The sequence below is a fragment of the Crocuta crocuta genome, unplaced genomic scaffold (assembly GCF_008692635.1).
Source record: "Crocuta crocuta isolate KB4526 unplaced genomic scaffold, BGI_CrCroc_1.0 scaffold124, whole genome shotgun sequence".
NCBI classification, from domain to species: domain Eukaryota; kingdom Metazoa; phylum Chordata; class Mammalia; order Carnivora; family Hyaenidae; genus Crocuta; species Crocuta crocuta.
The window spans coordinates 5,053,285-5,078,347 of NW_027551573.1; the positions used below are offsets into that span (position 1 = coordinate 5,053,285).

The following is a 25,063-nucleotide window of genomic DNA, read 5'->3' on the forward strand; positions in this document are numbered from 1 at the left end:
CATAGATCTAAATATAAAATGTACAAGTACAAAACTTCTAGAAAATAACATAAGAAGAAATCTAGATGACTTTGGGCATGGTGATGGCTCTTGGGATACAACAACAAAGGCATGACCCAGGAAAGAAATAACTGACAAGCTACACTTCATAAAAATTAAAAACCATTCTGTGAAAGACAGTCAAGAGAATAAGATGACAAGCTGCAGACTGGGGCAAAATATTTGCAAAAGGTATGCTCAATAAAACACTGTGCTTCAAAATACACAGAACTCTTAAACTCAACCACAAGAAAACAAACAACTTTATTAAAGAAATGGACGGAAGTTCTCAACAGACACCCCACCAAAGAAGATACACAGGTCAAAAATAAGCATATGAGAGGATGCTCATTATCATTTGTCATGGGGCTGCAAATTAAAACAAGACACCAACCCCCACCGAAGAGGATGGTCAAAATCCACTGATAACTGATTAACACCAAATGCTGACAAAAATAATGGAACAATAGAACACCCGTTCATTGCTGGTGGGAATGCAAAATGTTGCCGGTGTTTTGGAAGGCCATTTGGTGATTTCTTACAAAACTAAGCATGCTCTCATCATAAGACTAGGCAACTGAACTCCTTGGTATTCACCCAAATGAGCTGAAAACTTATGTCCACACAAAAAACTGTGAACAGATGTTGATAGCAACTTTATCAACAACTGCCAAAACTTGGAAGCAAACAAAATAGCTATGAGTAGGTGAACAGATAAACTGTGGCTCATTCAGGCAATTGTATAATATTCAGCACTACAAAGAAATGAGCTATCAAGTCGCGAAAAGAAATAAGGAAACTTAAATACATACTACTCAGTGAAAGAAGCCAGTCTGAAAAGGCTGTATACTGTAAGATTCCAATTACACAGCATTTTGGAAAGGACAAAACTATAGAGAAAGTACAAAGGGGTTGAGTGTGGGGGAGAGGATGAAGAGGATTAGAGGGGATTTTTAGGGCAGTGAAACTATTATGTATGATATTATAATGGGAGATTTAACTCATAATGCATTATTTAAATCCATAAAATATATCCATAAAATATACAACATCAAGAATGAACTCCAATGTGAAGTATGGACTTGGGTGATAATGACATGTCAACGTATGTTAATCAATTATAACAAATGTACCACTCTGATGCACGATGTAGACAGGGAGAAAGGTTGTGTATGCATGGGGACCAAAGTATAGGGCAACTCTACTTTCTGCTCAATTTTGCTATAAGCCTAAACTACTATCAAAAGCAAATTCTTTTTTTAAAAAAAAATTGTGAACTGAGAAGTTGTAATTCTGTAAGACTCCATAACTTACCATCTTGAGATTAACATAAAGTCACATAACTATATAGTTATTCTGGAGTGTTCTCACAGCAAAAGAAAATACCCATTTACATCCTTTAATTTAATGTTTGGATGAGCAACTACTATCTGTCAAGCACTATTCCAGGCACAGTGAGCAAAACAAAGTCCCTGCTCTCATGGAGGTTACATTTTGATGGGGAAGATGTATAAAGAGTAAATAAACAAGAAATTCAGATACGGGGCGCTATGAAGAAAATAAAGGATAATTTAAGAAGTGTTAAGAGTCAGTGGGGGTACACAGGAGTAATGCACTACTCTATACAGAACTATCGCTGGGGACAGTTAAGTTGACTCACAATCTAATGAGGAGCCTGGCAATGCCAACATCTGGGATGAGAGCCTTCCAAGCAGAAGGAAGACCTGAGGCCAAAGAGCTGAGCCTGCTTGACTTGAGACTGCGGCATGGTGCCCCGCGTGGAAGGGAAGTTCAACAAGTGAAGGAGGTCTCTGTATAGGTCATGGTGAGAATTTGACGTTTAATTCTAGATACAATGGAAAACCATTAGAAACTTTAATGCAGGGGGAAAAATGTGATCCAAGTCTGAGTAGCCACCCTGGCAGCTTTCTAGAAAAGAGAGACGACCAAAAGGCTTTGAAGCAGGAAGACCATCAGGGAAACTGGCGCCACAACTCACATGGGAGCGGACAGTGGCTCGGACCGTGGTGACCGAGGGGGAGAGCAAAACCCAGAGGGCCTGCCAGTGGATTGGGTAAGGAAAGCAGGGGAAAGAACAAAATTCAGAGCAATTTTAGGGGTTTTCACAGAAAAAAAAATGAAGACGAGGAGGGCACAAAACATTAGGAAGCTGTGTAAACAGTATTACAACATGCAATGAGAGGTAAGGATGGAGATGCCAGTGCTTCACATGCGGTTTTCAATGCAAGGGACAACAAGCAGGAAGCGACGACCACAGCTGACCCAACCCTGGCATTTGGGCTCGGAAGTGTGGCTGAAGGTCTGATGAAGAAGGCTGAATGACTCGTCTCCTTTCCAGTTTGGTCCCTCTAAGGCCTCTGGTTAAAGACACACCTGAAAATTTCTGGTTAACCTGGACTATTTTGCCTAAAAGGAGTTTCGGAATCAAAAGAACAAAACAAAACAAAAAGTAGAAGAGGAGGTTCCCTAGGCCAGCGTTCCATAAAGGGCTGAAATACATGAATGCCCTTCTCATCTACCCAAGTAAAAGCCTCACTGCTCCTATGCTATCAACACTAGCATTCATGAACATCATAAAGAAAGAGAAAACATCTGAATGAATATTTGTTAAGTGTTTTTGTTCCACTGAAGGGCAGCTAGTCCGATGCAAGCCAAGTGACAAACACAACATGAGAAGTAATATTCTGAGGCCTGTACCTTTAATCAAATCCTTGGCAACTTCCCAATCAAACAACCCTTCTGAAATGCTCCCAACTGTCCCAAGTCCTTTATGGCTTCTAGAAAGAAGCCCGTAATTTGCACCAGAGGACTTCTAATTCATCTAAACCTCGAAGTCTGTAAAAGTGGCTCCAAGTTCATGGACTGTACATCTTAAAGGATACACCAAAGACATTCTTAGCTTTAAAGACGATGACTCCTCATCATTTTTAAGAAGAAAACATTAAAGAATGTCTATTTGCCAGAGCTATTTCAGAATGCAGCTAAAAACTGATTCCATATTCAAGTGGAATCCGAGTTTGTAGAATGTAGTCAACAAAGCCAACAGAAAAGCAGCTCTCACTCTTTGCTGGCTAAATGCTGCGTGCTCTGTCGGTGGGTCAGAAGAACTCCGGACATTCAGTGTAGCATGAAATCTCATTTCATATAGAAAAGACCACAGATGCAAAGGCATAATTTCCACTAGGGTGACCGATTCATGCCCAGGACTTCGCCAGAAATCCTCTCCCGCATGGACAAACTGCGATGGTTGCTCATCTTAAATGTAACCCAGCCCTGACTTCCTCAGTTTTGTTGTCCTGCGCATTATCAGGGCCATTTCACCCCAAATTTCTTAAAGTGACAATCAAGAGCTTCACTAAAGGCACACTCCCGAGCTAAATAGGCCCAGTACTGAAATCCAATCTTCCTGGCTTCACGCAGTCACTGAAGCTTTTCATTCTTACTCACCTGTCCATTCTCATCGCTCAATCTTAATATTTATGACCTTATTTTTCCAAGACAGGGGGGCATCCATGACTGGGAACATATTCAGAATGTAATAGCCAACAAAAGCAGGGAGGGGAAGTTTTCTGGAAAAATGTCAGTATTGACTCACGCCTCTCGACCAGCCCCATTCCTAGCCAGATTCCCCAAGGAGATGATCAGAGAACCACTGAATTAGGTCAAAACTTTGGTAGGCACTAAATGTAAGAGAAAGGTGCTCACTATGCCAGAAATTGCAAGGTGCTGCCGTGCTGGATACGTGTAAGAGGGATGAGACCAAAGAAGGGGCACAGAGGGCTGACCGGTGTCTACTCAGAATGAGCAGCATCCTGGTAAATACAGCAAGTGGATCTCGAAGGCAGCGCTCACCCTCAAACTCAAAAGAACAGGAAGGTAGAATGGGCGACAAGGCACTGAAAGCCCGGGCTGCTTGCCTCCTGTGGGGTGGCCTTAAATGCACACAACCCGTGGTTCTTGCAGCCTCCAGAAGGGGTTGTTGGGACTTGCTGCCACTTTGAGAAGAAGGCCAGGCATTGGTGGGGTAAGAAGTTGGAGGAAGCAGGTAGGCTGAGCATGGGTCGGAAGCGGTCATGGCTTGCCCATACCGCAAGCATCCACACCACAAAGAGACAAAACTGAGTTACTCAGGACACTCCACCTCATGAAATCTCTTCTCTGGCCTTGTAAGGATACATTTTCTTGCTCCTTTCAAATGAAGGATTTGCCCAGGAATGTACACTGAGTTTTCACAGAAACCATCGCAACACCGATTTGCCAGGACGCGGTCTCCTTGGGTAAGGAGAAACAGACATGGACCAGTCACTAGGCTCATGGGGAAACCCTGCAGTTCCAAGGGAAGGAACCACTCTGAAACGGTCTCTGCTGAAAAGGTCTGACTGAAAAGGTCTGACTCCAACGGACAATTTTTTTCTTCATAAAATTCTCAATATTTTAAGAAGACACTTGATTCAAGAAGGCACTGAGTCTATGAAAATAGGGCAAGCAGATATGAAGAGGGCACAGTGTGAGGTCAGGAAACATTGCTTGGAGCTGATTTTTCTAATAGTCCTTCCTCACTTAAAATGATGGAAGATGGAATGGACAACAGAACATATGCTACAAAAATCTCAAATTATTGAAGGGGCTGAGGGGCCTCAAAACGTTCTCCTAGAACCTGGAGGGACAATGAAAAAAATTAGTGGCAGAAGAGATAAGAAGTGAAGGATGAATTTTGGAAGCCACAATATATGTACCTGGAATCCTAGAAAGAAAGTAGAAAAAGGACAGATAGATAAAAGAACAATCAAAGAATATTTTCCAAAATTGTGAAAGAGCCTGACTACACTACAAAGTGGTTCTTGAAATACATAAACATATTCTGTTCAAAAATTAAATGAAAGGATGCCTGGGTGGCTCAGGCAGTTGAGCATCAGATTCTTGGATTTTGGCTCAGGTCGTGATCTCATGGTTTGTGGGATCGAGCCCCAAGTCGGGCTCTGCACTGATAGTGGGGAGCCTGTTTGGGATTCTCTTTCTCTCTCATTCTCGTTCTCATTCTCTCTCTCTAACATGTGCGCGTGCGCTCGCACGCATTCCCTGTGCCCCTCCCCTGCTCATCTTCTCCCTTTCTCTCAAAATAAATTTTAAAAACATTGAATATAAAATATGACAGATGTTCAAAGAAATAACATAATCTGCCATGATAGAATCAAAATGAAAATGATCCCAGACATCATTCTAACATCAAATATCAGAGCTCAAGGGGATGATATCCTGAGCTTTCAGGTGGGAAGTTTCTTATGCAAGAATCCTACAGCTACTTATGGAGACAGCAGCATGTGAAGGCATAGAAAGTAACTGGGATGATACAAAAACTCAGAGACTATGCCATTGCCATTCCCCTGCCATTAGCCTTTAGGAAAAACCTGTTAGCATCTATACTTTATTTGAATAATTAAAACCACGGTGTAAGAAGAAAACACAGCAGTAAGCTGCTTGACACAGATCTTAGCAATGACTTTTTAAATATGACATCAAAAGCAAAAGCAACAAAAACAACAAGAAACAAGTGGAGCTACATCAAACTACAAAGGAACCATCAACAAAATGAAAAGGCGGCCTACAGAATGGGAGAAAACATTTGCAAATCATGTATCTGATAAGAGGTTAATATCCAAAACATATTAAGAACTCCTACAACTCAAAAGCAAAACCAAGCAATCCAGTTAAAAACAGGCAGAAGATCTGAATACATACTTCTCTAGAGAAGACATCCAAATGGCCAACAGGTACATGAAAAGATGCTCAAGGGGCACCTGGGTGGGCCAGTCAGTTGAACATTCGACTCTTGATTTCAGCCCAGGTCATGATCTCACGGTTCGTAAGTACAAGCCCCACGTTAGGCTCCATGCTGACAGAGCAAAGTCTCCTTGAGATTCTCTGTCTATGCCCCTCCCCCCCAAAATAAATAAACATTAAAAGAAAAAAAAAAGATGTTCAATATCACTAATCACCAGCAAAATGCTAATTAAAACCACAATGAGCTATCACCTCACACATGTCAGAATGGCTATTATCAAAAATACAAATAATAAGTATTGGCCAGGTTGTAGAGGAAAAAAAATTTGCCTTGTTGGTGGCAATGTAAATTAGTACAGCCACTATGGAAAACAGTATGGAGGTTCCTCAGAAAGTTAAAAATAGCTTTACCCTATGATCCACGAATTCCACTTCTTGGTATTTACCCAAAGAAAATGAGAACACCAACTCAAAAAGACATACGCATCTCCAGGTTCACTGCAGGATTATTTACAATAGCCAAGCTATGGAAACAACCTAACTGTCCACTGATGGATCAACAGATATATATTGGTTTCATTCTCTTACATGTCGCTGTCCAGTTTTCCCAGTACCATTTGCTCAGGAGACTTTTTTCCACTGGATATTCTTTCCTGCTTTGTCCATGTAGGGTTTGTTTCTGGGTTGTCTGTTCTGTTCCATTGATCTATGTATCTGTGTTTGTGCCTGTACCGTACTTTCTTGATGATTACAGCTTTGTCATATAGCTTGAAGTCCGGAATTGTGATGCCTTCAGCTTTGGTTTTCTTTTTCAACATGGCTTTGGATATTTGGGATCTCTTCTGGTTCCATACAAATTTTTTGAATTGTTTGTTCTAGCTCTGTGAAGAATGCTAGTGTTATTTTGATAGGTATTGCATTGAAGGTGTAAATTGCTTTGGGTAGTATAGACATTTTAACAATATTTGCTCCTCCTGTCCATGAGCATAGAATGTTTTTCCATTTCTTTGGGCTTTCTTTCATAAGCTTTCTATAGTTTTCAGCATACAGATCTTTTACTTCTTTGGCTAGGTTTATTCCTAGTTATCTTTTGGTTTTTGGAGCAATTGTAAATGGGATGGATTCCTTGATTTCTTTCTGCTGCTTCATTATTGGTGTATAGAAATGCGACCAATTTCTGTACATTGATTTTATATCCTGTGACTTTGCTGAATTCGTGTATAGGTTCAAGCAGTTTTTTGGTGCTCTTTTGGATTTCCCACGTAGAATATCATGTCATCTGTGAGGAATGAAAGTTTGGCTTCTTCCTTGCCAATTTATATGCTTTTTATTTCTTCTTGTTGTCTTCCTGCTGGGGCTAGGACTTCCAGCACTATGTTGAGCAGCAGTGGTGAGAGTGGACATCCCTGTCTTGTTCCTGACCTTAGGGAGAAAGTTTTCAGTTTTTCCCCATTGAGGATGATATTAGCTGTGGGTCTTTCATATATGGCCTTTATGATGTTGAGGTATGTTCCTTCTATCCCTACTTGCTTGAGGGTTTTTTTTTTTTTTAATCAAGATAGGATGCTGTATTTTGTCAAGAGCTTTTTCTGCATCTATTGAGAGGATCATATGGTTCTTATCCTTTTATTAATGTGGTGAATCACACCGATTGGTTTACAGCAATGGACAGAGCATCTAAGCAGAAAATCAACAAGGAAACCATGGCTTTGAATGACACACTGGGCCAGATGGACTTAACAGATAAATTCAGAACGCTACATCCTAAACACATTCTTCTTGTGTACACATGGAACATTCTCAAGAATAGATCACATACTGGGTCACAAATAAGCCATTTTTAAAAATCATATTTCAAGGAATATATAATAAGAAAAAATGCTCAAGACATAAAAGTATTGAAAAAAGGGTAAAAGACATCATATCTAAAGATATGTATTTGCACATTTCTGTAGTTTGTAAATTGTTTATAGTGAACATATACTACATTTTATCAATTCCATGGTACACGTTTTTCCTTCATAGTTATTTATCTCTGAAATTGGAATACATCTTAAGATGGCATCTTTGGATGACAGACATTACTACTTTTGTACGCAGCAACATAAAATAAAACAATAAGTATCATTATTTTTGAAAGATCCCACAGATAACATTCAATGAAGAGATTCTCAGAAAAGAGGCATTCATTCCCCAAATGAAAAGACGGCACACAGCCATCGGTGAAGGCGGTGTGAGCTTTGGTTAGTTTTGGAAACCTTCCCCTTCATACAATCTTCCCTGGGAGTGAAAATTCTTCTATAAAAACAAGCACAGAGGTGAAGATTGCCTCGGGATATGTGACTTTCCCCCTCTTGTTTCTAAATTAACTTCTATGGAATGCTCAGTTTGTTGCTGGCTTGTAAAGAGAAGAGATTCTTGAGGTTAATCATTCTTGTTCACTCTCTAAATAAGCAAAATGAACCTTAATCCCACTTTGGCAAGAGCTGCCTTTAATCTTCCAGATTGTAACTCTTCCCAACAAACAGGAGGGCAGAGGCTTGGGGAAATAGAAAGATGAGAAGGGACAAAAGGTCGGGCAGACATGAAAACTTGAATGGGGTAAGTTTCCTTCTTTTTCCCCTTTTGAATAGGCAGACCCGCCACTTCTGCCCGCTGCTTCAGTGAACTGTGAGGGCTGGAATTGCCCAAATAAAGTTAACCAACGAAACAGAACCAGCCACGTAAACCTCTCAGCTCTGTGTCCCCACATACCTTTTTCCTTCCCTCTTGATTCACTCCTATCTCATATCCAATTTTCCCCCTGGCAACTGAGGAAAATGGTTGTGGTTTCTGGCTAATACCTAGGGAGGAAAGAAGGATATTCTCTCCAAATATGTGGTAAGTTCCTACTATGTACAAGTGCTCTGAGAAGTGGAAGATCATATATAATATAGTACTGGCTCTCAAAAGACTTAACTCTAGTAGATAAGACCTCCACACCAATCACTATAGTCCAGAGGGAAAAAAGAATTATGGCATCCACACTGATTGGTCGGCGCCCCTGCCATTGTGGGTATTAAGTTTTTAACATCATCCTAAATACGTGTTACACATATACGTAGACGGCAAGAAAAACACAAGATGGAGGGAACGGCGTGAACAAAGAAAAGGAAACACATTTTAAGGCAGAATTCTGGGCCAATGACTTGACTGCGGACTATAATTTAGATCTTTTCTCTTTTTTTTAATGTTAAATGTTTATGGATAGAAGAATTATTCCATAGGAAGAGTTTAATGAAAATACTCCATTAAGGAAGAAACCTGCTTCGGGGACTAACTGTTTTCAGGAAAGTGAAACTCATTCCTAGTCTCATCCTGAACTGAAACCTGTAACAAGAATCAAATTAAAAATTAAAATTTTAAATTAAAAAAAAATGGGAAAAAAAAAAACAACTTCCTTTATGGCTGTTCTTCCTGTTTCTCCAGAAGTGGCAAAGAACATACACAGGACATGTAATCAAAGTAAAACTCTGAAATTTTTTTCCCACAATTCATGCTTTTAGGAGTTAGGTTATATAGAAAGCAAGTGAAGGCATATTAAAACTGCCAGCCGAAAGGAAAAATTCCACCCAACCAACCCAGATGCAGATTTACCCCAATACAGCATGACTCTGGCTCCATAAAATATGAAAGAATAAAAGGATCTCAAAACTCATAGTAACATATCCATCCTCAGCTTAAAAGAAACCAACACATTTCTGTTATCTTTAGTAGTTTTTTGTTGTTTTTTTTTTTTAAATAAAAGATCTGGAAGAAAATGTACAAATTGGTTTGAACATCGTTATCAGTTTGGAAAATTCTGTGATATCACATGGTCATTTGGAGTAGATATTAGCAAGCAAAGAAAGCATGGGTCACCGAGGGAATGGACTACCATGGAAGATTAAAAAGCTATCTCGGGAGATCCCCAAGTATTAAATGAACGGCCACCTATTTTGGGGAGGGACTCAAAAACCTTCCCATCAGGAGCTTCGAAGGACAGAATAAATATTTCCTTTTGCCCATAGTTGCCATGAAATGGGGTAAGGCGGGGAGAGTCCCATCTTTGGTTTACTCATTCACTGGTGAACTCACCTAAAATAGGGTAGATAGAAGACATTTTAGGAAATTCCAAGGAAGAGAGAGACATGAGATTCAGATTTTTTAAAAAATGGAATGGCCAAGGACTGCAAAGAGAAGAAATCTCAGTATGATAACTGTAATTGGTGGGCTTGAAGAAGTCAGCCCACCAATATTTATCAATTTATTTTAATATTTATCAAAATATTAAATAGGTAGTAAGACAAAACATCAAGTGACACAGAGATAGTACTATGCCATGATTATCCTTTCAATAAGAATAAAGAAAGGCAATTATGAATTCCAGGGGGAGAGGGAGAGCCACACAAGAAAGTCATGGCTCAGATTACAAAGCAAGCTAAAATGGAGCACGATTCTGGGCCTTTGATGAAGTAGAAGATCTTGACTGGACATTTGTAACATTCCCTTTCAATGGAACAAGGTCAGTGATTGCTGTGGACTCCATATTCTATTTGTGGATCCAGTCACTTTATTTGGTTCTGTAATAAGGGACACATAAATAAGCGCTATTATGTACTGGCTTTCAAACTTCAGACTCGGTGCACAGAGAAAGCGTGGTCATCTTATCAAAATTATAGATTACTGTGTAAACGATAGAAACCTCAACGATGTCAAAGTAATGATATGGCTGAAAGGGAACTCTCACACCCCATGTTACATCCTAAAAGTCAAGAGAGTCTATCTACATATTGGTTATAAGGTAATCAAATACAAAAAAAAAAAAAAACCAGAAAAGTAAATGTTAAGTAATAAAACTTAGCAAGAATGAGAGAGTGTAAGAAAACCACGTCCTCAATTTTCTTTTTTCTTCACATTTTTCTTAATGGAAGAACAGACAGTGCATCAATCTGCTGGGTGAAGATAGAGAAGTATTAAGCATGTGTTTAAGAGTTAAGGAGGGGGGCGCCTGGGTGGCTCAGTCAGTTAAGCATCCGACTTCGGCTCAGGTCATGATCTCATGTGGGTTCGAGCCCCGTGTCGGGCTTTGTGCTGACAACTCAGAGCCTGGAGCCTGTTTCAGATTCTGTATCTCCCTCTTTCTCTGACCCTCCCCTGCTCATGCTGTCTCTCTCTCTCTCTCAGAAATCAAAAAAAAAAAAAAAAACTTAAAATTTTAATAAAAAAGAATTTCTCATTCTCTCCCTTTGACCCCTCCCCTTCTTGCATGCATACTCTCTGTCTCTAAAATTTAAAAAAAAAAAAAAAACCCTTTTTTAAGAAGAAATGAAATTTAGGGACAGGTGACAAGGAGTTTTTTTCCTTTCCACTTTAGATCATCCTCAACTGTTTGAATTTTTATTTCCTAGTCACATTTTTATAATAACAATAATAATATGAATGAGGTACTGATAGGGAAAGATCTCAAGGACATATTAAGAAAAAAAAAGCAAGTACTAGAATAAAAGGTACCACGTGTACTTTTTTTATAAAGTAGCAGCAATATATATGTAAATATATTGGCATAACTATATGTTAGTGTCTACAAAAGGACCTGATAGGAAATTAAAAGAGAACTCCCAAATTTTATTCTATACAATTCCATACTATTTGAATCCTCTACAATGAGAATATATGTGATCAGTTCAATTACTTTTTTTCCACATTTTGAAAGAAGAAAGATCCCGTGATTACATAATTAGTAGACTTGCATGATTTAGCGAAAGAAAGAACAGCTTTGGTCTCAGAAAAACTTGCAATCGGGGGCGCCTGGGTGGCTCAGTCGGTTAAGCGTCCGACTTCAGCTCAGTTCATGATCTCACAGTGCATGGGTTCGAGCCCCACGTCGCACTCTGTGCTGACAGCTCAGAGGCTAGTGCCTGCTTCAGATACTGTGTCTACCTCTCTCTCTGCCCCTCACCCCCTTGCACTCTGTCTCTTTCTTTGTCTCTCTCTCTCAAAAATAAACATTAAAAATTAAAAAAAAAAGAAAAGAAAAGAAAAACCTGCATTCAAATACAAGCTTCTAGGTATGCCACCTTGAAGAAGTTATTTTACCTCTCTAAGCCTCCATTTCCTTTTTATAAAGCAGCTTCACTGAGATATAATTCACATACCAAACAATTCACTCATTGAAAGCATACGATTCAGTGTGTTCACAGGATTGTGCAACCATTACCACAAATAAATTTTAAGGCGTTTTCAGACCCCTAAAAAAAAAAAAAACAAAAACCCACATAACCCATTAGCAGGCAATCCCCATCAATTTTCTTTTCTGGGAACAAACAGGGATTGGAGAGTCACCTGATGGGCTTACTTATAAGAAAGAAAGAAAATACATCAAGGCCTCTAGCACAGCGCCTGGCCCTCAGTAGGCACTCATGCACTTCAAGCGAAGTTCAAGACATCAATGATCAAAAATAAGCACGAAGAATGGAAACAATAAGAAAGCGTAAGAGACAAACCCTTTCAGGTAGCCAGGAATCCTATCCACAGAGTAAATTCCACAAGAGACGCCCTGTCTCTAATTCTGCTGAATACAGAAGAATCAGGTTATCAAGACTAAAAGCACGCACTTGAAAATGTCAGCATTTGCGGGCATGCTTTAGAGGGAAAAGTTTCAGGAGGTCGGATACATTGTGCAAAAACACGACTCGCAAGGGGCAAATAATGTAGTTTGCTGAGAAGGTAAGACGAACACCACAGGTTCGTATTGGATGAGCAGCTGAAACTATACTGTCATGTTTCTACTTTTCAAAGCGAAAAGAAACATGACAGGTGCTCATTTGGCTGTTCGAGCACTTTCCCACTTAAATGGCAATTCCTCAAGCCGACCGACTGCAGCCTCAAGTTATAATTTACTACTCTTTCTGTATTATTCCCTTGCCTCGGCAGAAAGCAGAACATAGCACCTACATTTCAAGGCCCATGAGAGGTAATAAAGCATAATTATTTAGAATTTATGATTAAGCCATAAATTACAGGAACGTTTTGCTTCGGCGGGTCAGTCAGGAGTTGGGGGAGGAAGGGAATGGGGTCAGAGGGAGAAATAACGAAAGCCTTTTCCTTCGAATAAAATGTCTGGAACAGGGCGGGACTGAGGGGCACCTGGAGGATTTACAAAGATACCACAGTCTCCAAGCTGAGTCCCAGAGGAATCCCAGTGAAGAGGCTTTAAACTCCTAGAAGCCCCTGTTCTGCGTGCTCACGGGGCGACAGACCCGCGACAGACCCACTGGAGCGCTCACGTTGACGCCCCAGCTAGAAGCACGGCGCATTTTGGGGTTGGACCACGTCAGGTGTTCACAGGCTCTGGGTCTTGCTGCCCCAAGCCAGAGGGATTTCGAAGAAGGTGAACCTGTTCTGGAAAACACGACGGACCTGGCTCTACAGGTAAACTCGGCCCTCAGCCAAGGCAAGAGCGTGGTTCCCACAGAATTCAACCCTGACCAGACGGTAACTCTTCTCCCTCTTGAGACCCAGCTGGTGAGATGTCTCTTTCGTTCAGTTCCTGTACGTGGGAAGCTGTGTGTGGGATGGTGAGGTAACAAAGCTTGCAAACCTCGGGGCGTGACGCAGGGGAAGAACACAACGTTCTGGGCTCCCCTGTCACCCGCTGGCCTTCCTGCTTCTCCTGTGATGCCAGGGCCCGGCTCCCAATCTTGGGGGGCCCTCCACACAGACAGCACTGGGCTCCCAGTGGCCCTGAGACGCAAGTGCCACCAAGCCCTGGTTTTTCCAGGGGAGGCAGAGCCTCAGACCCTAACAGGGCACAGCCAATAGCGCGGGGAGTCTGGACCGTGGTCACCTGACAGGAACGGGCCTTTTCATCATTCGACCCTAAACTGTTGGTGAGATAAAGCAAAACCCAAAAAGAAGAAACAGCGTGCGTTTCCAGTGACATTGCTTTCTCTCTCTCTTTTTTTTTTCTTTATTTTTTTTGCCATGGAAATCTGACTTGGCAAATGGAGCTTGGAGATAGCTATTTGAAAATGAGATTGAGTTTGGATGGAAGGAAACAAAAATAAAGAGACCAGATAGACCGGAGTCATGAGTCGTGACATGTAAAAAAAAAAAAAAAGAATAATAAATGAAGGGTCAGGCCAGGGAGGAGGTCAGCCGCCCCAAAGGTTGACGTAGCACACTCACCTTTGTCCCGAAACACCCCATCTCCACACCCGGCTCCTGGTTAATGAACATAATTTGGTTGATGTCCCCTGAACTGTATAATCTTTTCTACAAAAAAAAAAAACCAAAACCCGCAGTACNAGTCCCGAACTCCCTGGTTACATTCAGTCTATGGAAAACATCTGTGGCGAAGTAAATCATCCCAGCCTGAGAAAGACCAGAGTGGTTTGGTTTATTTTTTTTTTTTCCCCTTCTCCCCTCTAAGTGTGTTTTGAAGTCCTGGTTGGAAAATTAGTGAAAATTGTAAATCTGTTTGCAAATCTGGTCACGTCTAACTCTGAGATTAGGGCAAAGATTCCAATTTAAAAGTAAACCGTGACAGCCCCAGTTAAGCGGGTCCTCAGGCACCGCCAGCAGGGCCTTCAGTCACTTCCACAGGCGGCGGATTTATTACAGGCACCCGACACGTCCCCCCCATCAGACACCCCTGGAGTATTTACTTGAGACGGCAGGGTTCAGTCGGCACTTCCTCTGCAGACCAATATATTATTATAAATTGAGCTAAACTGTTTCCTTTTCATAAGTGCTATGAAGTTCGGATTTCAGATATCAGCACAGGGCTCCGGTCCCTCGGCAGGGCTCCTTATAGGATTTGGATTTTCGAAAGTAAAGAGAAAAGGTAGCCAGAGACCATGTTTGTTTTATGCTGTTTGAGAGGAGATGGAGGAGCGTTCATTTTTAGAAATGGAATAGGGACTTCTGAATAAAGAAAATGAGAATTTGCTTGAGTAATAACAGAGGATAAAGAGAAAAGTATTCTAAATGAATATATTCTAAAGGCGCACTTTGGGTACATCGCGCTGTGTCTGGCCCAGGTCGGTAGGGTGCCAGCTCCTTCACCCACAGCTGAAGCCAGGAGTCGCGGAAATCAGGAATAGATACTATGGCTTGGATATCAGCTCCTATAAAATAATACCACTCACTTCCGCTTATCGCCTACAATAGCTAAAGGGACAAGTCTGTATTTAAAATGTATATTCATTACAACATATAGGTAAAAGGGACAATGTAATTACTTATTATTTTCAATATTCATCTACTTCTGAGGCAAGAGAAATAGAACTTTACAAAGAAACGGAAGGAGGAAGCCTCCAGAACACTCTTGTCATCATCTTCTCCTTCTTTCCTGAACAATCTAGTCCTAAAGCCTTTAGGTGAAGCACAGGGGTCATTGTGAGGGAGCGAGAGGGGGGCCCAGGAGCCCAGGGCAGGGGTCAGCAAGGAGGGAGAGGAGGGCGGGCTTGATGTGGGTGTCAGAGCCCAAATGGCATAAGAGGCCAAGTTACAAGCCACGCGCCCAACTGTATGACCACGGCTATGTCACTACATCAATTCAACCCGAATCGATTCTTGTCCTGTATAACTAATATGTACTTTTTAGGGTTATGGAGACAGTTGAAAGAAGGCTTAACCTGTCATTAATCCCCAATAAATGTGGCTGTCAGTCCCATATCACTATGATTTCAGATGCATGTATGTATAGAAACAAGGCTGAAAAGAAATGTACTCAAACAGCTATGAACCTGAATTTTATAGTCTTCTTTCATTTCATAACATTTTCTTTTTCTTTTCTTAACAATGAAAACGTATTTTACTTTCATCATCAGAAGACAACACACAAGATCGTTCTTAAAATGTATCTTTACCATTTCTATATGCAGAAAATTAACATGGCAATTTAAAATGGCCCCACTGACCTTCACTTCATTTAAAGATACAAAGTACTAATCGAAACTCCTGAACAAAGCAGCCAGAGGAAAGTGGTTTATTGGCTAAAATTAAAACCCATTTATTTTTTTAACATCTTTTTTTAAATTAAATTTATTTCTGAGAGGGGCGACTGGGTGGCTTAGTCGGTTAAGCGTCCGACTTTCGCTTAGGTCATGATCTCGCGGTTCGTGGGTTCGAGNATCCATTTATACTCAAGGTAAATACCCATCTGTGGGTTGTGCTTTAAAAATGAGGAATAATCTGTTCCCTACAAATGACACTTGTCGATGGGGCAGAGACTTCAAAACAGAAACTCAGTTCCTAAGGCAAGCATGGGAGGCTCTCAGGAAAAGAAGACCTTCAGCCTACAAATGTTCCCACACAGAAACTTCAGTGTATGGGGACTGAGTCTAAATAGTCACTTTGAGAGCAGGAAAAGCACCATATATGCAACCTGCAAACCATCCTGTCCCTCATACCAACCCAGTGGTGTCAGGCCAAGTCCTTAAGAAAAAACAATGTCTGCACGATCACCCTCACAAGCTTGTTCGGAGAGTGAATGAGACTCTTAGGTGAGACTGATTTGTAAACTATGAAGCAACATGCAGATGGCGGGCAAGAGATTTAGGGCTTCGATCAGCGCTGAGTAAATGTGGGAATCGCCCCATGAGAAGAACTAAAGAGGTAAAGAGACACAGCATTAAGCGCCAGTGAACCACACACCACAGGAAAGTCATTCTCTACATAATGACCCTCCCGTCTTGCTGCTGACATGGAGAAAGTCTCGGATTGGTACCACTGTACGGTTAACACCTCTCTAACAGTGACACGTGTCCCTTTTTCATAAAGACAGAACAGGACTCGGATTCAGGGTCGTCAGCAATCAAAACCAGCAGGCACTTAATACTGTTGTACTTTCTTTCTGTATTTATAAACCTCTTCTAACTGCGCCAAGCAATACACTGCTCTTTCACTTAAGATGGTGATAGAGAATCTCTTTCTTTTTTTCTTTTTTTTTTTTATTTATTTCTAGGAGAGAGAGAGAGAGAGAGAGACAGCGTGAGCAGGGGAGGGTCAGAGAGAGAGGGAGTCACAGACTGAAGCAGGCTCCAGGCTCTGAGCTGGCAGTCAGCACAGAGCCCGACGCGGGGCCCAAACCCTCGAACCGCAGATCATGACCTAAGCGAAAGTCAGACGCTTAACCGACTAAGCCACCCAGGCACCCCTAGAGAATCTCTTTCTAAAATGAATCCATTTGAGTGAAACAAAGAAAGTGAACTTATTTAGAGAAAAATACTACATAAGTAATAGTACAGGCAGCACAGGGATATGGCAAGAATCTCAAAGCTGATGCGTAAATGACTAAAATTTGGGAAAGCTTAGTGAAGTAATGACCTAAAGAGCTAATACAAACTCTGAATTTCTAGAAAGCAAGGACCACATTTTTTCCATCTCCAGTATCTCCTTCAGAACCTTACACAGCATGGAGGACATCATGTCCTCGGTAAATACACGATTGACTGAGAAGTAACTCTTACCATAAATATGGGCTTTGAGCCTTGGGGCTCCCCAGCTCTAAAGTCTATGCAGGAGTAGATTCCCCCAGGCAGGTAAGAGTGAGATAAACTTTGAATAATCAGGAGTGAAAGCCAGTGACAGAATAAACCCTGGGAAGCTTTGTGAGTATAGAAGGATACAGTTTTATATGCTCTGCGTGGGAAAATAAGCAGAAAACCCCAAAACAAAACAAATAACTTAGAGCAGAGAGTCAAAAGCACAAGCTGCTCAAATCCCGCAGCTTCTCCGGTTAGCCTGGGTACAGCTGAGGCGCTGCTCCCCAAAGAACTCAAGGACAAGTGCACGGGAAGGCCCTGTTGTCAGGTCAGCTGTCCCGGAAAAGAAACTAAATTCAGAGCTAGAAAAGACACTACTAAGTATTTATACAGACAGGGGAAATCACTGCTAAGTAGCCTCCATGCCCAGTGTGGAGAGGGAAATCATTTGAATACTTCACACCTACAAAAATCAGATGATTTGAATAATGGAGTAATTGATGAAAAGTCCTAAAAACTGCTGAGCACAGTGGGGAACTCCAGAAGCAATCAGAATGGGAGGAGCAAGGGCAAAAAAAAAACAGCAACAAAAAACCAACAGGCAGCTTTTAAAAATAAGCATTATCGGGGCGCCTGGGTGGCTTAGTCAGTTAAGCGTCCGACTTTCGCTTAGTCATGATCTCGCGGTTCGTGGGTTCGAGCCCCGCGTCGGGCTCTGTGCCGACTGCCAGCTCAGAGCCTGGGGCCTGTTTCAGAGTCTGTGACTCCCTCTCTCTCTGACCCTCCCTTGCTCACGCTATCTCTCTCTCTCCCCTAGAAATAAATAAAACATTAAAAAAAAATTAAAAATGAGCAATATCTAAAAAAAAAACAAAACAAGGAAATATAAACAAATAAATTTTAAAAGTTAGTTACATGTAGAAGATTCACTATTTACTATAAAGTACCTGAAAAGTTCATTTCAAAAGACACATTCAAAACAGGCAGCCAACGGTCTAAAAGTCAGACGCCAGAGCATCAATATAGGTTTTGACCCTCCTAATTACCAAGCATGAAATAGCAGTCTCCTTGGTGAAGGGGTATTGCCAGGCCAGGTGTCTCTATGTCCCAGGAGATCTTGAAACCGACATGCCAAGTATCAGGGTCTCTGCCTTCGAGCTGGGGATCATCCTCACTCTCCTCTTCGGGGCCTATCAAAAAGAGAAGAGAGGGTTCAGGAAGGAAATGTTCCACCTCAAGTTCTGGGCTTTATAAACGTGATCTCAGGAATAATTACGTTTTAATAAAATATGCATAGTAAGTGAACTATATCCTTCTTTTACATCTTTAAAAAAAAAACATTCTTTAGAATATCTTTAACATGTCCTTTATTAATCAAAAAATGTCTTTAAATGATGAGGGAATAACGCCAGATACCTAGGAAAATAAAAGATTTTATTTAATTCCACGCAAATAAATTAGATAATCTGGATTAAATGGATCGTTTTTTAAGGAAAATATTAACTACCAAAATCGACCCCAGAAGGGGTCAAAAAGTTAACAAAACCATAAAAGGTATAAAGTTGTCAAAGAACGACCTCTTAGGAAAACGTAAGTGTCAAGAGTTTCAAAGAAGAATTCTACCAAACAATTAAGGAGTGGGCTATTTCAATATGCTTTAAATTGTTTAAGGGCATAGAAAAAGAAAAGTTTCTGAATTCTTTTCATGAAGATAGGATAATATGTATCAAAATCCAAAAAGAAAACATACACACACACATACACACACAAATCTCACATCTGAGAATCAATGCAAAATTCCTAAATATAGGGAAATAGAATTAAATCCAGCTGCCTATTAAAAGAATAACATTGCATGACCAAATAGAACTTGTCACAGGAATACAAGGCTAGTTCAATACGCAAAGGGTTATACTTAAAATTCATCATATTCATAGATGAAAACAAAGAGTCACCAGAGATACACAAAGTATTCAGTAAAACACATCGTTTCCTAACCTTTTGGTTATCAATAAAACAATGAGCGGCCAGTTCCTTTACACAATAAATACAGATCTCTCTCATTCACAAAGGCAGCATCATATATTAACAGGGAAACATTAGAAATATTCCCAAAGTTAAGAAGTAGTAAACAATGCCCTTAATCCCACAATAACTCATCACTGTTTTGGAAGGAATGATCAACACAAGGTGTTCTCTGGAGTTGCATAAGGAAACCTAATTAGACCAGAAAAAAAAAAAAAGGTAAAAAAGATTTTTTTATAAGAAAAAGTGCTTTTTTACAAATGACATTATTATTTACGTGCAAATCAGCCAGGAAAAATATATCCCAAGCAAAAGTCAAATTAAGAAAAACGCTAGCAACAAAAGTGTGCATATTAAAACATCCAGCAAGATTCTTAAATGTGTACTGTCTATAAGAAAAAAAACTTTTAAAATATTACTGAAGGACACAAAAGAAAATTTAAACAGATGTAAAGACATATTATGTTCTTGGGAAATAAGACTCCCTAAATTCACCCATACATTTAATACAAACCTAATAAAAATACCAGTAGGACTGATTTTTAGTTAAGTGGAGTTGGTAACTAAATAAGCTGATTCTACAAATCACACGGAAATATAAACAAGCGAGCATAGCCAGGAATTGCTTTTAATATATAAAAAGTACCTGAAGACAGAATACCTAAAAGAAAACAAGTGTGTAAACATTTCAGAGATGTTCAAATTTATTCATTTAAGAGAAATGCAAATTAAAGCCACAACAGATATTTGGTAACTTATCAGATCAGAAATGATCAAACACTTTGATAAACTATGGTATCAGTAAGAGTACAGCACAGTGGCACATTCACACTCTCCGTAGAGAAAAATTTGGCAATACGTATCAAAATTACAAACGCATTTAACACTTGGAATGTATGGGAATTCCACAATTCCACTTGGAAGAATGTATCCTCAAATTCCTACCTGCAAAGGCTGCAAAACGACTTTAGAGCAAGGATGCTTACTGTACCACTGTTCAGAAGAGCCCAAGATCAGAAAAAACCCAAATATCCATCAATAAGTTTCTGGTTAAATAAATTACGAAATGTCCAGGCAATAAAATATTATGTAGCCACTACAAGTATTCCGTCTATGCACTGACACAGAACTATGTGATATATTTTTAAGAGAAAGAAACTGACAGGCCATGATTTGTGTAAAATACAAACACATACACACACGTGTGTATATACATGTACAGGTAATATTTCCAGAAGGATACTCAAGATTGATTTTTCTGGGAGGAGAACTACGTGGCTGGAGTCCAGGAGGGGAGAGACACATGAACGAAGTGAAAGGCACACAATATGATCTGCCTACATGAAGAGTCCTGCAGGGTGGTCCTATATAAAAACTTATATAAGAGTTCATTTAAGAAATATTTATTGAGCACTTATTATACATGAGGCACTGACCTGGGCACTTGGGATCTATCAGTGAATGAATCAAAGAGCTTTGCCCCAGTGTAGCTTTCTTTCTGATGAAGTTGTAAATGGTCATTGCTGATTACTAGAAAAAGGACATTTTAAATTCCATTAGACACTAGACTCTGGTCTTCCAGGGGAGGGTCCAATTTTCTGTTTCATCTGCATTTAGAGCCCTACTAAGGGGCCCATAGAAGGCATTCAGTGAAGAGTTGTACTTAAGTACTTACTTAAGAAACAAAATGCAGGAGCCCCTGGGTGGTTCAGTAGGTTAAGCTTCCACCTTCAGCTCAGGTCATGATTTCAGGGTTTGTGAGTTCAAGCCCTGTGTTGGGCTCTGTGCTGACAGCTCAGAGCCTGGAGCCTGCTTCAGGTTCTGTGTGCTCCTCTCTCTCTCTCCCCCTCCCCTGCTCATACTCTGTCTCTTTCAGTCTCTCAAAACTAAATAAACATTGAAACAATATTTTTTAAGGCTCTTTCAGTTCACATATTTTACAATCCTTGCTGGACTAGATGGCAGGAGAAAAATGTTAATTCCGGGGCCTGAGGGGGAAGGAAACACTGCAAATTAAACCACATTACATAATAAAGCATGGCCTGAGGGCTGGAATGGATAGAGCAGAATTCTTGGAGAAGAGCAAATGTGAAAGACAAGAAGCAGACAGAAAGGTGCAAAGTTTCATGTGGTCACAATGGGCAATAAGGCGTGTTTCACGCAGGCTGGCTCATGTGCATGTCACAGACACAACCCAAAAAAGTACATGCATCCCAGAAGGCGCGTACCCAAATACAGAATTCCTCAGTTCTGAACACCTTACTCTGCAGTAACTATGCACAAGGGTGAAAGGCAGTAAAAGAAGGAGGAAAGGGGGACGAAATCCCCTTTATACTTATGAATTCACATTACTCTGCCCAGGTATGCTGGGGGAAAAAAATCCAGGCCAGAAATCCAACTTCAAAGAAGGAACGCTACTAAATGACCTTTAAGGGCCCATCCAGCTTGGGATATTCGATTCCTTATGTTGGAATCTAAAATGTGATACTGCCATAGGAACAGAATCTTCTCCTTTTTTCCTCTTTGTTATTTCTGATAAATGTCTTCTCGAGCATTCTTTCGTTAGGAGCAACTCTAAGCTAGTTTTCTTTATGAAAAAGTCATACAGTGAAAAGTCTAAAGCCATTTTTCTAGGTTAATCCCAAAACCATTTAAAAGAGAACCCTCTAGGGGCACCTGAGGGGCTCAGTTGGTGAAGCGGCCGACTTCGGCTCAGGTCATGATCTCGCAGTTCATGGCTTCGAGTCCCGCCCTGGGATCTGGGCTGACAGCTCGAAGCCTGGAGCCTGCTTCAGATCCTGTGTCTCCCTCCCTCTCTGCCCTTCTCCCGCTGTCTCTCTCTCTCTCTCAAAAATAAATAATAAACATTAAAAAATCGTAAACAAAACTAAGTTAGCTACCAACGGATACAAGTACTTTGCATAAAAATCCAAATGGCCAGCTATTCTTGAATTCCAGGGACAGGTATCACTGAGGCCGTCACTGGCTAAGAAGTAGCTACCCTTTGAGACAAGGCACGTCCTGTCTGCTAGTGGCAGTCCCCATCAGCCATTTCACCCATTTGCAGTAGCTGCCTGGCCCCTACAGCCATTTAAAAGTCCCTGAGCTTTGTTCTAGCCCTTAGGCAAACCAGGCCCATCACCTGCTTATATAAAGTCACTGGACCACACTCGCCCCGATTCATTCACACAGCAGTCCGAGGCTGTTTCCACATAAGACAGCAAGGCTGAGTGGCTACAACACAGACCGTAAGGCCCACAGAGCTGAAAATATTCATCATCTGGCCAGCCCTTGATTCAGAAACTGTTTTCCTAGCTCTGCTCTGGAGTCTTGATAGTTGTGATTGGATAGAGATGTCTACTGTGCATATTAGTGAGGCAGCCAGGCTGAATAAAATAATAATGATGTCGTGTGATGAATACTAGCACACAACGTAATAAAGTAATTAATGCTAAATTATTTGATAACCAGATCAATTTAGCAAAAGAATACTGATAGGAGAAATCATATGTTTATATTTGTGATACCCTAGAGCTTTCAGCAGCTTCGTTCTAGAGAGCCCTAATGATAACAGATTGTAGCAAAGGAGAAAGGATAGAAATATTCTACGAAGGATTTTCATATGTCTCTCTCTCTCTCTCTCTCTCGTGAAATGTACTATGACTAAACTTTAAAAAGAAATGATTTTTAAACGACAATGACAACCATGCTATAGTGGCTTCAGGCCACTGAATATGGCTATTCTCCTAAGTGGTAACGGGCTAGTAGACAACTCCCCCCTCTCTCCACTGTCCCCCACTAGTCCCAATATGGCACCAGTAAAGTTGAATGACAAACAGAGACAGTCATTGCAATTGGCGTTTCCTGATGTCTGCCATAAACCCAGCACCTTTGAAATGTGCTCATTAGAATAAGGTTTTCTTGAAGGTGTGTTTCCCCCCTGGGCTGGGTACGGAGGAGGGAGGGAAGCCCTGTGTCTGGTAAGTTTTTTACTGCGTCAGTATAGCGGGACTCACTTGCTCCATAAAACCAACTTGCAATTATCGAGAGCAAGTGTAGCTGATAGCTCTGCCTCCCGTTATTCTGGAAACGAGCAGAGACAATCAGCTCTGACTTGCCTTTAAACCCCAATAACACCAGGAAGACTGCAGAAGTCTCATTGTGTCCCATGGATTCCCCACCAACCAAACTGTTCAAGAAGTAAAAGACATGACAAAATACAAAAGAATGCGAAGTGTAAACGTCAAGTTTAAAATTCTAACACATCCCCCCTCCCAAATGAACCAATTCGATTTTCTTACGCTAACTAGGTTTTGAACAATTCATTCCCATTTGGTGAAAGAGAAATGACATCAAATATTTTGTTTGTATTTTTAAAGCTGTAGGCGACCACTGTCACATAGGAAACACAGGCAGATGCCTGAGCATGATGGAAGAGATGACAGTTCTAATCAAATAAAATCCATCACTTGAAATTCTGTACATTTAATAACATATACTATTAACACTGTATGTCAATAATTTCCCTGATATGTAAACTTATATTCATCATCATCACACATTAAAAAAAGCCCTATTTTCTCTTCCCTATTCCCTTGGCCAAGTACTGAGATTTCTTTTTTTTTTTAATGTTTTATTTATTTCTGATAGAGAGAGACAGACAGACAGACAGACAGCATGAGCAGGGGAGGGTCAAAGATAGAGGGAGACACAGAATCTGAAGCAGGCTCCAGGCTCTGAGCTGGCAGTCAGCACAGAGCCCGATGCAAGGCTCGAACCCACAAACCGTGAGATCGTGACCTGAGACGAAATCGGACGCTTAACCGACTGAGCCACCCAGGCGCCCCAAGTACTGAGATTTCTAAGACTCTGGCCTTGGCAATTATATTCTCTGTTTCCTTAACCCTGCCGCCAGAAGGGCTTAAACAGCACGTCCCTTCCTTCCTGTCCATGTCCCAGATCTTGAGACAAGAGAAACCCGGAAGTTGCAGCTAATCGGACTGTATACAAAAGCTCATGATGCTTTCTCTGTCCCATGCTGATCTGCGGGTGACACTGCAGAGTCTGGGATGGATAATCTGTTTTGAAAAAGGGAGAGAGTCAGTCCGAAGGGGGAGGGGAAGATGTGAGGTTGGGAAAATACATTCCGGGCGGGATATAGCATGATGGGTGTACAAGAACATAATTCTGAACTGCAACATGTCAAATGAATGACATAGAATTGCAAGAGAAGAGGCCGGAGAGGTGGGCAGAGGCCAGGACGTGGAGGGATTTGCGAACCATGGTAAGCAACTGAAGACTGAGGGCAATGAGGGGCACTAGAGGCTTTTTCATAGCTCAGATGCATTTTTCAGAGTGATTGCCCTGAAGGGCAGACACTTCTATGTGCAGACTTTGCATACGTTTTCTGGACAGGTTTCCCCAGTAACAGCAAATGGCACAAGCCAAAGAACATTTGGGAAACACTCTTGAAGGGCATCTCCCTAGGAAAGAAGGGTTAGCCAAGGAGAAGCTTTCCTGGAAGAATTCTACAACTTAGAAACACATTCCTTGGTTGGTTGTGAGGGATGAGTAGTCAAGCCTGGGGCTGACATAGGGCAAACTCTTCCCAGCCACTGAGGAGTGAATGGTCTGAAGAAATGAATTCAGAGAAGTCTGAAGGATGGAGAGGGGCAGGGCGGGAGCGT

At 41.0% G+C, this 25,063-nt stretch overlaps 1 protein-coding gene across 3 annotated transcripts in view; it reads right to left on the bottom strand.

Moving 5' to 3' along the window:
- The window catches only part of FTO (FTO alpha-ketoglutarate dependent dioxygenase), a 381,469-nt gene that overhangs the window by 227,527 nt on the left and 128,879 nt on the right, over positions 1-25,063 (bottom strand). For all 3 annotated transcript variants that reach the window (XR_013331932.1, XM_077751416.1, XM_077751417.1), the window contains exon 4: positions 18,398-18,541. Coding sequence is in view for 2 of the 3 variants with exons in the window: in XM_077751416.1 (XP_077607542.1) it covers positions 18,398-18,541 (144 nt within the window). In the remaining variant the exon portion in view is untranslated. The remainder of the gene's footprint in view (positions 1-18,397; positions 18,542-25,063) is intronic.